This window comes from Uloborus diversus, chromosome 4 (genome assembly GCF_026930045.1).
Source record: "Uloborus diversus isolate 005 chromosome 4, Udiv.v.3.1, whole genome shotgun sequence".
NCBI lineage: Eukaryota > Metazoa > Arthropoda > Arachnida > Araneae > Uloboridae > Uloborus > Uloborus diversus.
In genome coordinates, this window is record NC_072734.1 from 23262818 (window position 1) to 23278497 (window position 15680).

Here is a 15680-nt window from a genome sequence, read left to right on the forward strand (position 1 = left end):
TTTATACTAGAATGTACCTAGTATCAAGTAGTATCCTTATTTAAAAGAATTGGCTTAGTTCACTCTTCCTTGCTGGAAATATTTTAAAACTAGACCCTCAACTCAAAACCTCTTTTAAATAACTTGTCTCCAACACTCTTTTAGGCTATTTTTGGTTAAGTTTTGGGAGAATGAGCCAGGTAATTGGCTTTCGTTCGAAAATGTTCATAGAAAAATAACTGAAAGTTATCTTTTTGAAATTAGGGAGGAAGTTGGGGATTGGAGGCTCTCTCCCGGGTAATTTACAAACTTTTTAATCTCGCCATGGAGGTTCGTTTTCAGGTTTCTGGTAGGAGCCGCACTTAGTTGCCCCCGTGTGTGCGCCACTAACTGATTGCAGGTAGTTCTGCCAAAGCTCTGGCTTAGGGGTGGTAACACCCTGGTAAACAAACAAGCTTTTATTCCCCCCCCCCCATGTTTATGATTTAAATAACAAGGAACAACTGCATTTATCTTTTACCAGGAGTAATTTATTCCTCTTCACAATATTATACAAATCATAATCACATTTACTCTGCATTTGGATCATGGAAATTAGCAATTATGGGGTTTTTGAAAGAGCTTTTTCAGTGCTGATGATACACCGGTATTTGCAAAAGTAAATTAAATTCTAAACAATAGACGGCTTTCCAGTCAAAGAATATTATTGCTTGTATAAACAATGATGTACTATAAAAAGGTGAACAATTCACGCTCCCTTCGCCTTCCGAAGGAGCAACTGATTAACAAGTGTTAAAAATAAATAATATTTTTCCATATAATTTACTATCATTAAAACATTTTCATTCAACATCAAATTGCACAAAAACATAAAAGTAATGCTACATAAAAAAAAAAAACTAAAACAAAAATTTTATACAACAAAACATCAAATATTTCTGAGATCTATGAATACAGAACTTTTCGTCTTTTTTTGCAGTACATTATTATAACTAATAAATATTCTCTGTAATTCTCAATAGTCTAAGGAAAAAAAAAATGGTACATCTTACCTTGCCAAAAGCAACTTAATTTTTGAGGTAAGTTTGAAGTGACTAAAAAAAAGTAACATCTGTACACTTGGATAGTACTATATGGAAAAAAACAAAGACCCATGCAATTAAAAAACTCATTTTTCACCTTTTATTTACATTACATGGCCACAGCATGCAATATACAAACTATATGACTTAGCATTGGAGGGAGCATAAATTGGCAAAACATTGTTCTTATGTAATCAAGCCTGGCTCCATTAGTTCATGCATAGAAAATCCATAATGAACAAAATGGCTGCCCTAGCTCAACACTGAGACATCATAAAAATTGTTCTCGTGAGCAAAAACACACGTAATGCTCTGTAATACAGGAAATGTGCCGTGGAAAATGAAAGAGTGAACAAACTTGAATTCAACACATCTCAGAGTAGAACTACATAAAGCATGAATTACTTTACATATCTACGTAAAAATGTCACTTTTCCACGATGTCATAGTATTGTGCTAGAGCAGCGATATGTTAGAGCATAGTGACTATACCAAACAATATTCAATTTTTATTGCTCCCCAAAACTGCAATAGGGGCACAACATATATACATTAACAATCGAGTGGTTCAAAACGCTTTTTTTTTTCAGCTAGAGTTCAGGACATCCAATATTTGTTTTAGACTTACTAATAGTATTATGCTGTAAAAGTTTTAGCTTCTTACTCAAATTTTAAGAGGGTGCTCCATGAATCCTTAATTTAACATTAGCCGTAGCATAGAAAATGCCATAAATTTAGAAACATTTAATTTCCCAAGCTGTCTTTTTTTGTAAATAATTATTTTATTGCAATGTATTTGCATATTACTAATGTATATAATATAATAACGTGTAGCATTGTTTTTTCAGTTCAATGTATTTTGTTAACCCACCTCCCCATACTTATGATGTTTGGGGGAGGGGGTTGAGCATTCTCTTTCAGTTGTAATAGGAAGCTAAAATTCTTCCAGTATAATTACCATCCACAAGTCTAAAAATATTGAGGAGTGTCATGTTATCTATGAAAAACCTTTTTTTTTTACATGAATTTTTGAACCACCCTAAAAAAATCAACAACAGATTCAAAACAAGGATGTTTTGTGTTTTGCATTTTTTTTTCCACCGTTGTTTACAAAATCCTGTTAACCCTTCCAACTGGTTTTGATTTTTTTTTTCTAAAAAAGATCTCCTTCCGTAACTTTTGATCAAAAAGAATTTTTTTTTTTTTGCAAGTCTCATTTCAGAAACAACATAATCCTGAACTCCACAAAAATATGAATGGTGACTAATGGTACAAAAAGTGAAATGATGGCTGAAAGCAGTATTTTCTCCCTTTTACAATTTGTGAAATTTTTATTTCCAAGATAATTATTTTTTCATTTTCAAGCAGACTAAGATTTTAACAAAAAATGGCTATATTTGTTGCTGGAAATTTTACTACAATCAGAAATAAACCTATTTAAATTTGTTCAGTTAAAATTTCTGACTGTTTCCAATGGACTAGTCAATTGCAAGCAAAACTATCTTGCTAAAATATTATCTAGTTTACATTATGGGGAGGAGTGGCGGGGGGGGGGGGAGGGGGTTAGTCAGGGACCTTTTTTTCCATCATGTTGCAAGGAATTGCAATTCACGTAGTATTGTAGCAATTCACTTAAGCAAATGAAATGTTAGAAAGTATTTATAGAAGGAGAATTACATTTTTAAAACCAGGACTATACTACTAAGGAAGCTTATAAAAAAAATAAAAATCTCAGTAGTAAAATTTTGCGAATTTACAGCAATCCAATTAAATAAATCCATAGTAAGATGTTATTATTAATACATAAAAAAATTGTTAAAATAATCAGGTTTAGTACAGACAAAGCAAAAAGCGATCCAAAATCCAGCAAAAATTTAGAATCTAAAGAAAAAGTTTTGACTGGCTTTTACTAAAACAAATAGGCAGAGATTGTGCAAAAGCATGCATGCTAAGTGTCAGCTACTCAGAAACAATTCTTTACAAGTCTAAAAGCTGAGAATCCATTTAGCCAAAAAGGAGTTAATAAATCGGATGAAAATAAAAGACACTTAAATATTTATGTTACACATGCCATTCGATTACCTAACCAAATTTTTATACTTATACTTTAACTAGTAAAATGTATGAATAAATGGGAAAGATAAAGCACGACAATTAGATTTTATTCTAATGATGATAAAGTTGTAAATCTATATCTTTACACTTTAATGAAAAGATTTTAGCACAAATTCAAACATAAAATAGCCAGTAAATTTTAAATGCTTACCTTGAATTTTAAGGTACATGTTTTAGGAGGGAAGAGGCAGTATTGGGGGGGGGGGGAGAGAGATCTAACAGTTAATTTTTCTTTGCACAATATTTGATTTTTTCCTCTCTCTTTTTTCAACACATTTTATTTAAAAATCAGAAAAAAAAAATCTTATTTCTCTTCTCTTCCAATCATATTAAAACAAGTTCAAAGAATGTGTACACACACACACAAAAAAAAAAAAAAAAAAAAAAAAAAAAAAAAAAAAATAGAACATGGGGAAAAAATAAATCAAAAGAAGATATTAGTTAAATTCAATGAAGCCTAAGGCTCACACTTGTCTTCTTGCACTTTTTCTCTTCAGTACGAAACTGAAATTAACCTTTTCCATAAGAAGTCACATTTAATTTGATTTGTAAACATTTTAAGAATGACCAAGGAGAAATTTGTTAATTTTATGGGTTAAAGTAACAGTAAATAAAGTAACTTCAGTGTGTAACTCTGCACACACGTTGAATGCCTGCATTCACCTTAAATAATGCATGTTCAGTAGTTTTTATGTAAATAGATAGGACATAAGTGTCTATGCGGTTCATTAAAGATGTAAACTACAACAATTTCCTAAAATTTGGTTAATTTATTACTCAACTCAGAAATATTTGGATACTTATTGAAGTTACTTACATTTAATCTTCAATAAAGAATTAATCCTGCATAAAAGTAGAACCATGACAGTAGGAATGCAATGTTTCAAATCAATGTACCGTCGAGCCTCAACTTACATCCTAGGGATACAGTCCAAGACCCTAAGGCCCTTCATCAGTTGAAATTTCTCATTGTGGAAAAGGGTATGCATATGATTTTTTTTAATGAACATATCCAATTATTTTAGACATTTGTGAACACCTCTTAAACTGTTTTAAAACATTTCTTAACTTTATATTACCAATATCAAGTAAAGCGATTGAAGTATTAGCCATTTCTGTGTTAAAGTTGAACTCAAAAGATTTTTAAGGATAGAAAAACAAATGCAACATCTAAATTTGAATTTCAAAGTGATAATGAACAAAGTAGAGGGAACTAACTGGTGGAAGCCCAGAGTTATGAAATATTTCATACATAATTGATTTTTCTCTTTATCTTCAGACAAAATAATAAAAATTATTTATCACTACATTTTAAACCCAGTACAACTAGTGCACAAAAATAAGCAGTTCATTGAGGTGGACAAGAAGCTCTTTTATTGTGTTATTTTTCCCCAAAAAATATTTTTAAAGCATCTTGAAACCAACTCTCTCCTTTAGCATTTATTTCATCAGGTATAAATGAAATAGGTTTCCCTACAAATTTTATTATATTTTTTAATGGAGAAAGTTAAAAATTTATATACAATCACCTACTTTATAAGTACTGACATTTCTTTTAATTTAAATGAAATAAAAATACATTAGAATAACACATGCATTATAAATTTGATTACAGAATAACACTTGATTGCTATAAATCATTCAATTATACCCACTTCTTTTAACTTTAAATGCTTCATGAAAGAAACCAAAGATCACTGATAAAATAGTGCAGTTATTTTCTTTTAACAAACTATCTGAACGTGAAATGTTACAAATGAAATATGTTTACATTTATCAGAAAAAACTCCCAAAATTATGATATTTTCAGAAAACTTGTGGTATATATTGTTTTTTAATGCTCAATTTAACTATAGAAAGACTAAAAAAAAAAAATACATTAAGTTTCAATTACTAGTTTTATTTTTATAACAAAGTATTACACAGGACTTAAAAGTCTCATCAGGATTCATGGAAAATTTTCAATTGTATTGTTTTCAAACAACTTGGGGACTTTTAAGTCCCATCGGGACATAAAGGGTTAAAAGAGATTGTTCGAACCCTTCAGGGTTTGAAAAATGAAGATCTTTTGAGCTTTACTAAATTGCTTTAAAATATTAGTTAAATTTAAACATGAAAATCACAAAAAATTCTTATTAATCATCAATTATATAAAAGAGAGAAATACTAATGCTTGATCTAGATTACAGCTTCAGTTAGATTTTGTAAGTATACTTCATTTTTGCACAGCAGATAACAGAATGACTCTACTGGAACACTGAGGAGGGGAAATATGGGGAACTAAATCTACACTGGATAATGTTGATTTCTACTATAAACACAGGAAAAAGGCAAAGATTACAGAACAGTCGATTTTTTTTATCTACTTATCATTCATCAGATAAAATCCAAAAAAATTCATTAAAAAATCTTAATACCCAATAAAGAATTGTCTTCAAATTATTTCAATAATTGAGCGAAAAAAAAAAACTGCACTGAAGAAGCTAATATCACTGATTTTAAACCTGTATTGAGAAAAACTTTAACAAAATGATAATTTTTAAATTTTTTACATTCACAAAACAATCGAGCATAAAATAACAAAATCGATTCCGCAAAACTAAAACGAATACTGAATATTGTTTAATTAAAATTTTATATAGTAAAACTATCTAAAATATTAAGAAATATTGTTTGGCACAGTACAATATGCATGAAAATATTACACATGTATGATAAATAGATCAATTACAAGAGAAAAAAATTGGTAGCCAGGACAGTTGATTTTGGAAGGCAAATTCATCGCAATGATTCTTTTGTATAACATGATTAAATTTCATCCATTACAAATGTTCTTAATAAATTATTACAAATCATTTAAGCAACTAAACAATAGGAAATCAACTGAAAAATGGGTAGAACCGAATGATATAATGAAGTTTATATTGTTATGTTTGATAAACACGCAGCAATGTTTTAACGACAGTCCTATTTCAAAGTATTAAAAAAAACATATTTTAATGCGAAATAACACAGTTGAAGGGGAAAAAATATTCAATAGTTTACTTTCTGAATTGGAATCATTTTCTGAACATAAATGTTTTTCTAAAATTAAAAAAAAAATCAAATTTGCACTTTAAAATAACATTTTTTTCTTCAAAAAAAATCTCTAGAAATTTTCTAAAAAATTTCAAAAACATTCCCAGCACTTTTCAAACATAGGCTTTACAATAATTTTTTTTCCCTTAACTTTGGCATGTCTAGCATTCAAATTAAAAAAAGAAAGGGGGAAAAACCCACTGTAGATCCCCTTCATTCATTTTTATAATGGAAAGGGAAGGGACTCTACATTATCTTTCAGTATCATCATTTGTTTCACTTCACTTTAATTCAAAAATTGAAACAATGAATTTTGTGAGCCATCTTATCATTAAGATGGATATATTTTCAAAATTTTTAACATAAAACTATGTTAAGTAAACAGCAAATAATCACTTTTCAGAATTATTAGAATTTTCATCATGAAAAACTTAAGAACAAAACCAACACTTTAGAAAATTTGAATGAAATATATTCTTATAAATTTAAATTATAATTTAAACACAGTACAACAAACAGTAAAACATTTATTGAATTGACAAAAAATTTAGATATTGAATTGAAATGCACAACTCAGTACCGATTATATAAGAAAGTTTTAGTTATCTAAAACTGTATTTCTAATGTAATGCTCAATTTCTTTAGCTATGAGTGGTAATGATGGAGGATCTCAATTTTCTGTGCAGAAAATGAGGTAGTTAATGAACAGGATGAAAATGAAGTGATCAATGATTGCTGGCAATTTTGTGACAAATGCACAATTTAAAACTATCAGCACAACTACAAAGCACTCGCATGTGCCCCTTTTCTGTGAGAATAAATATTTGATGATTTACTACCCATTGTCTGAATGTCAATGAATTAAAAAAAAAGGCAAAGAAATCAAGTTGCATTTCATAAAAATTAGATAATTTTCTCATAGATATACATTAGCTGCAAGTCATTTGTTAGAAACGAAAATTAAAAACCTAATTTTTGATTCATAGGGTTAGAAAGTATTCTGTTCTTTTACATAGCTGCTCTTTTCCCCCGCACCATTAATCCAATTCCTTACAACATAGGAAATAAACCCTCAAATATTTCAAATGTTACAAAAATTTGTCTCCAAAAAATTTCTATTTCCGCAATTATGAATTGGTTAACAGTAAATTCTTTTTCAAGCAATATATATATAATATAGATTAAAAAAGGATTTTTTTTTCCAACAGCATAGTATAGAATGAGTTCAAGCAACTTGGAGCTTGAACACAGATAGGAAGCCACCTTGGTTCTCCTTTCGTCATGCACTGGAGTTAATCGAAATGCCTCCTCACATGAAAGGAATAGAATTTGTTCCTCGGGTTGGGCCAGTTTATACTGATACATTTTATTTTTTTTCTTGGGCCACAGGCAGTCATGACCACATTCACACAAGTGTCAATGTACAGTGCGGGTGTTGCTGACCCGACTCTACTGAAATAAAACGTGTATCAAGGAGTCACTAGGGGGAGTGATGGGAAGTTGAGTTGAGCTTGGCCTTGTGATTCAGCTCCAACTGGGACAATTTTTTCCACAACTCATCTCGTTCTTTTTCTCTCTTCTTTTCTCTAGATTAAAAAAAAAGAACATTTACCAAAGTCATATAACATATCTATGCATTAACTTTGCTTTAAAAAAAAACAAGCCATGGACAACTTTCTGGTCCTTACATCTTTTATTGCAATAGTTGAGCATGTCAACACGTGGTTGAATTTTTTGGTGGATTTTGAACTGAAATATTTTGCTTATACAGAGTGGATTTTGAGTTGAGCAACTGACTTTCAACTTCTATGGGCAACCCCTTCATCAATGACTAAATTTTTAAGGCAACATCCCCCCCCCCATCTACTTAATGTTAAAAATTATCTGGGAGAGACCAGCAAAACCTCTCTTAACAACCCGCAAGTTGCATATTTTTTCGCACCCTTGGGATGCTAAGTTCAGGGTTCATACTCTATTTGGATGAAAAAATTCCATGACTTTTCCAAGACTTTTTCATGACTTCAATGAAAGTTTTCATGACCTTGTTACACGAACAGAATAACACTATTTAATCTCAAACTTGGCAATATTTGGAAATGAGCATTAGCAAAACATCTATATGAATGCCACAGCCTCACTGAAGCACTTACTAGTAATTTAAAAAATATAAGTGCACACTTAAAAAACTAAACTATTCTTATTTGTTTTCATCATATAAATTTAAGTAAATCAAAAATGCAGTGAAGCGAATATGATGATGCTAAAATGTCTGATATTTTTTTTAAACAGACAGAATGATATTGAATGGGACAAGGTTGTTGAGTTATCACTAAGTTTCAATAAATTTCCTTCAAAAGTTACCTTTTGGTATCAATAGTGCCTTTAATCATCCACGTAACTTGACAGTATTTTGGTTCTTTGAAGTAAAGCCACATAGTTTAGTTCTTTATGTTTCTAAACCAGATCTTTTTTAAAAAAACCCATTCAGTAATGAATCAATCTTCTGATTCAAAAGTATATTTGTTTTGTTTTCAAATTTGCATACCTTCAAATTTATATAAATTAATAGGTTCAGAAATTCAGGAACACGTTTAATTCCCGACATTGAACATAGCAGTGGGTCGCATGGATTAGTTTTGCGTGCCGTATATTGAGCACTACTGGTTTAGAGCATTAGAATGCCTCTTTTTCTGTATTCTATCGCCTGACGTAAGATCTTTATTTTCTAAAACATTTAACAAATTAAAATAAACTCTAATAAATATAATAATTAAGTCCTTACGAGTGATGGAATCGAACTTGCATACAATTGAACTGCTTTTTTTTTGAGTGGGCGTGGCAAAACTAAGAACATGAAATTTTGCTACTACAAAATATGAAACATAAGAAGTGTTGAAAATAACAGAAAATTCAAAATAAGTGATGTCCAGGCAGGAAAATCACATCGCAAAAAATGGCAAGGGGCTGCGACAGAAGTAGATGTAATGAGATTTCAAAATTCAGATTTGATTTTTGGATCGTTCAATTTTCCACTTTTAATAGCTTTTTTGTGCTATACTGTTAAATCACTCAAAATTTCTAATGCTCCTTTAGCTACTGTTCCTTTCTCTTTGTCCAGGAAATTTTTCCATGACTTGAAATAAATTTCCATGACTTTCAATGAAAATTTCAATTTTCCATGGCTTTTCCAGGTCTGAAATTTTGTTATTTTTTTTCCATGACTTTCCAGGATTTCCATGACCCGTACGAACCCTGTAAGTTGACATTTGTAGATTTTGCTGCAGGTCAGGGATTCGCCCGTCAATGTGGGAGATTGATAAGAACAAGTAGTTTTTCCAAAAGGTAGTTCTTGAAATTTAGCTTTTGCTTACAAACCATTCACAAATACTTTTTTCAGGAACCGAGAAGGGTTGATTCCAGTGAAGACTGTCTTTGTAAACAAAAGTTCTCAAACAATTTGACAATTTTTTGCTTTTTTAAAAGCACATTTTCTCACAAAAAATAGCAAATGCTGTTACTGTATGGTTCATAACAGTTTTTCAACTACACCAGTGAACAAAAAGGAAATTTTTGTCTGCATCCTGGTTTTAAATAGTAAATTCCTATTAGTTTTGGGTCTAGAAAAACGAATATGGTAGATTTTTTAAATTACCTCTGTTTTTTAAGATTCATAAAAGTCCACTGGAGAAATATGAAGGACAACCAAACATTGATTTAAGGGTAATGTTGAAAAGGAAAAAAAAATCTTGTGCAATAAATGTTATCAAATAGGTCCTGTTTTATTAATCAATGTTTATTTTTTGGAAAGCAGTGGTTACTTTTGACGTATCGCTGTAAACGCTTCATTTTCAATTGCTTTTTGTACGTCAAAGGTTGCCATCAAAATTTTACTTCAAAATAATTGCTTTAGTAGCCTGAAAATTAAAAAATAGTCGCCTAAATAATTTCCTCAGTTCTTCAGTTAAGTTGCATTTTGAATCTGAGAAGTTGCTTTTACAAATAATCTTTGTTTCATTTGCTAACTCAAAAACTACATTGCATGACACAACCACACAATACAACATCTTGAAACATCACTACACCTAGTAAATACAAAAAAATCAAAACTTAACTTCTCAGATTTAACTTTTGTTTCAACATTTACTAAGTTCATTTCCAGCATTTTTTGATGGAATTATTGTTTTAAAAATCTAAGTTACTTTTCACATAGTCGCAAAGATGCATGGGCGGATCCAGGGAGCGGGCCGGGGGGGGGGGGAGCCATGGCCCCCTCCGAGAAAATTTCAAGAATAGTTAAAATCCCCTTTTTTGATCAAAAATGCAACAAATTTCCCTGATAATATATATCAAACTACAAGGAAAACTATCAAACATCAAACTATAAGGAAAACAATGAAAAGGGGGAAGAGAAAATCCTAAAGGGGGGAATAAAAAAATCCTTATTATTCCTCGAAGTCTACCTTGAATATAAAAACAACGCTGGGGAGCTATAAAACCACACTGAGGAAGTTTCAAGTATAGTTTTTTAAAACCTATTTCCTAACTTAAATCGAAAAAAAAAAAAAAATCATGTAAAGTCTAACAAGAATTGAAACAATGCCAGAGGCCACCTCACGAAAATTTTAAAAATATCAAGTGTATACCAAATATTTGGGTTGATTTAGCATAATGGGCTCTTCATATTAGATGTGTTTACTTCTCCCATTTGGGAAAGAAAAAGGGTATGTGCTAGTAAGTTTCCGATAAAAAATTATACATTTAATGATTGTGCATTAAGTTAAAATTAGATTTAAGTTTTAACCTGGCTTTATGCAGTGCTATGTAATTATTCTTCATTCCCTTTTTAATATGGGACCCTCCAAACCACTTCTTTTCCTCTTGTTAATATTACCAAAGATCGTCTACAAACCATGTTTTAAAAAATAACTTGTAAAAGTTTCTAAGGGAGTCCTACCCCCCTCTCCTTTTCGCCAACATTGTTCAAGATCCGGCTAAAATTTTGTTTCAAGCGCTTGAGTTTCAAAATGTTTCCGGGGGAGAACTCCTCCCTCCCTAACATCATTGAAAGTCTTCAATAATTACGTTTCTAGAGCTTCAATTTCGAAAAATGAATGGTCCTCTAAAAGTTACTCATGAATAATGAATTGCCTACATTTGCAATTTAATTAGTAAAATTTTGAAAAAATTTTGGGAGTGGATCTTAGAATCTCTTTAACCCCTAACCTTACCAAAGATGTAAAATTTCCTGGGATTGGATTTCAACCTCTCATCCCCTTAACATCACCAAAAATCGTCTAAAACAGCCTTTTAAGAGCTACTATTCGGGAGGAGCGCTCCAAAACTCTTCTCCCTTACCATTATCAAAGATAATTAGAATGGATCTTTAAGACTTTAAATTTGAAAAATTTCTTGGTGTGGGTGCTATAATTTCTCCTCCACGTATCATCACAAAAAGATCGTATTAAACTCCGTTTTTGGCTCTACAATGACAAAAAAAAAAAAAAAAAATCAACCTTCCTCTTCCCGACCTATTGGAGATAATGTTTGCATTTTTAAGGTTTTGATTTCGAAAATTGGATGGGGGTGGGGGTGGGGGGTTTGCGTAATTTCTGAGTAAGTGTTCAACCACACTTCGAGTGTTACTGTTTCTAGCTCTATTTTCGTTTCAAAGTCGTATTTTCCTAATCTAGCCTCCACATATCTCTAAATATGTTACATTTAGTTCAAATCTGGAGATTGAAGGGGTACTTTCTAAACTTTTTAGAACAATTATTGAGGCACTAGATGCAAACATTGAAAGTCATGTGCTTCTTATCGTTATCTTGATAAAAAACAAAGTTGGTTCCGATAATCAATTTTTTGACTGAGTTTAAAATTGGTTTTTAAAATATTTAAATGAACAGCATGATTTATTATTTCATCAAAAAATTCCAAACTACCAAGTCCTGATGCTGATATGCACCCTCGCACAAGAACCCCTTCACCGTCCTGATAAACTGATCCAACTAAGTACTTAAGATCAAGCTCCTCATTTTTTCTTCTATTGACAACAATTTAACCAAAAATGTTGAATTTAATTTCATCTGTAAGTAAGACGTTATTCCAAAATGCTTTAGAGCTTATTTATCATCTATTTTGCAACAAAAAGCGTAAGCTTTTTGCTTTTCGCACGAACAAGAAATTTCTGCGGGAAGAGTTCCCATTCAATGCAGTTAATCAGAGAACTTTACGAACAATTTTAGGTGAAAATTAAATGCAAGTTATTTCATTAAATTCTGCAGAAACTGTTACAGCACTCAAATGTGCATTTTTCATAAATTTTTTAACTGTAAATCTCCAATCATGCTTTGTCAACTTTGCCGGTTGACCTTTTCTTGCCTTGTTTTCGGTCCGATTCTTTTTTTATAGCATTTTATCAAGCACTTTACTATAGAATGGAATGAATTAACTAATTTAGAGACATTTCAAACCAATTTACCTCTACTGTGAGGAAAAAGTTCAAATTTCGAATGGTGTTTGTGGTTTTTTACAAATACCAGTCATTTTAAAGTAATAAGCACAATACTAAGAAATAAATAAACAAAACTCAAAGCCAAATGACTTTTAAGGGTCAACACAATGCAAAAATAATAAAAAAACGACAGTTTATTCGAAAATATTTGAGTGTACGATGACTTTTGTGGCGTATTATTTCTCTGTCTCTTCATTTTTTGACATATTTCAAAAAGAAGATCTGTCAATATTTTGAAAAAAACTACATAGTTTTATTTAGAATGACATAGGAATGATATGGAAAAATATTGGACTTCATATTTGAATTCAGTTTCACGTTATTTTGGTTTTACTAAAAAAATTTAAAGTGTACGAAAACTTTTGGGAGCCACTGTATTAATATTTAGCAGTGACTTTTTGGGACAGAAATTATTCTACTAGAATGAATTGAAAGCTATGGTTGCAGAAAAAGTGCTAAGAACTTAACAAACATTATAGGAATACAATCTTGCATCAATTTCAATTCATCAATTGCATTTGAAATCAGCTGTATTAATCTTATTTACCTTAAAAATAATATATGCTTACAATTAATATTTCACTAATATTTGCCTTGCAGATAGTTGATCAAGTGATTTTAGAAGAAGGATGTACGTTAACCCTAACTTATGACCCCTTTACAAAAGTTGCACTTAAGTTTTATAATACCAAATACATCTTTAGTTTTTTGTTATTTTCAAAACAGTTTTATCACAAAAGATACTTTTCTTAATGTTAATTTTCATCTTAATCAAGAGTGAATGTGAAAAATAAATGCGAATGCTTGAACATCTTTGGATAGATATTTGTAGCAGGTAGCCATTCCTGAAATGACATGTTAAAACTTCGAACAAATTTGTTATACAACCTTCTTAAAAGTTAGGTTTAACAATACAAATCACCTGTTCCTAAGTGACAACACATTTCATTGGTATGCCCTTTTCAAAGAGGTTTGTTTACTGGCCTAAGAACCCACCCCAAAAGGAACTAATACTTCTCTTTGCAAAATAAAGAACTGGTAAAGAAAAATTTACTTACTTTTGCCTTTCTGATTTATATGATGCTGTTAATTCATCAAATAATTTGGAGTTCATCTCCATGAAAGTTTTAAGGACATTATAAACCAATGCAACAATCGTTTGGTTCCAATGCTCTTTAGATATACGATAAAGGGCTGGGAACATTATAGGCATTATGACTTGATTATTTTCTTCTATCAGGCTCAAGATATATTCATTGTTCCAAAAATATAGAGCTCTTTCAGCAACCTAGAAATAGGAAAAAATTAGTAATTCAAATACGCAAAATGTTCAAGCTCTAACAAAAATTTTGTTCGAAACATTTACAAGACCTACTGCAAACATTGTAATATCTTAATTTTACATTCAGCTAAAAAGGACTATTTACATTTAGACATCTATACTTATTTTCATGCACAAGTTTTAAAATCAAAGGTAGTACACATTTCTTTCTCCATTTTCCAAATTTTATTTAAAACTCATTCATGATGAGCAACCAGAAGGAGGGGGGAGGAGGATAAGTTGAACGTTTTTAAAAACTATTCTTAATTATTGAAGAGAAGAAAAGACCACAACTTGTGAAAACAAAGTGATCTTTAAAAAAATGTTAGGGGAAAATCTTAATTCCTTTTAAAAAGAAATCTTTGAATTAAAAATGTTTAATAGTTACTGCTCGTTATTCAGCTAAGTCTCCCCCACCCCATCCACACTATTTCTTTCCTTTTCTTATCTTTTTTTCTGGTTTGTCTGAAAATAAGGTCTTTAAAATGCTACTCCTCTGAAGCCCCCTACACTACACACAAACACTGAAAACCTTATAGAGCATCTGAAATTTTGTTTTTAGCTCTTCAGTTTCACAAAATTTCTAGGAGAACGCTCCCAAATGCCAAAAAATATTGAAAATTGCTGAAGCTACACTTACAAACAACTTTAGTAAAATAGCCCCTGAATATAAAATATTGCTTTAGTTTTTAGGGCCATAATTTTGAAAAAAATTCCAGGGAAGAGCTCCATAATCTTTTTCATGTAAAATATTCAAAGTTTGTCAGCAATTACGTTTTTGAAACTTCAATTTTGAAAATTCGGAGGCGGAGGAGGAGTTGATTTAAATCTATTAAAAAATCGATAGCTCCATCTCTCTCTCCCTAAAATCACTAAAATGTCCTGCAATCGTGTTTTTCGGCGTCAATTTCTAGATTTTTCCACTCAGACCCCTGTAACTTTTTTTACACTTAACATCAGCAAAGTAAATCCAAAATTGCGTTTTATAACTACAAGTTTAAAATATTTTCCTGGGGAGAACCCCTGTACCCCCCTCTCTGTCCTTCCTTATCAATTCATTTTTTTTCATATGTGCCCCCCTCCTCCTCTAAAACTTTTTTTCTAGTTCTGCCACTGCTGTCAATCAGTTTCAACCTCCCCCCCAAACAATGCATCTGGCAACAGCCCTGGAAATGGGAATATCAAAGAAAAACTTTCACAATGTGGGAATGCATGAGAAAGTTAAAATAATAAAGAATCTTTTCTCGAAAAGATTTAGTCAAATGATTCAGAAATTATGAATGGGATCAATATACATGTATATCGATTGAGAAAGAATTTTGAAATATAAAGTTACAAAATATACTTCATTAAGTCAAAGCATTTAAATTACATTGAGGTGAAAACAATCCCTCAATTTGAGAAGGTCCAAAATTTTCAGACCTTCCTAAATTTTGCTTTCTAAAGTCTTTGCAGATCAAAGATACAAGCTGGAAAAGAATGAGCTTGAATCAACTTGGATGCAAATGGATTAAAAATTTGAATGGAAATAATCAGGGGTGATTGTGACTCCATAAAAAAATACCTGAACTTTTTTTCCAAGAAGAAAAAGCGT

At 30.9% G+C, this 15680-nt stretch overlaps 1 protein-coding gene across 1 annotated transcript in view; it reads right to left on the minus strand.

The window, feature by feature from the left end:
* Window positions 1–6405: 6405 nt before the first annotated feature.
* Window positions 6406–15680, minus strand: part of LOC129221257 (serine/threonine-protein phosphatase 2A 56 kDa regulatory subunit epsilon isoform-like) — a 182255-nt gene continuing 172980 nt past the window's right edge. Inside the window, exons 11-12 of the mRNA XM_054855713.1 lie at window positions 13824–14053; window positions 6406–7840 (exon numbers count right to left, since the gene is read on the minus strand). Coding sequence (XP_054711688.1) covers window positions 7735–7840; window positions 13824–14053 — 336 coding nt within the window. The 3' untranslated portion in view covers window positions 6406–7734. The remainder of the gene's footprint in view (window positions 7841–13823; window positions 14054–15680) is intronic.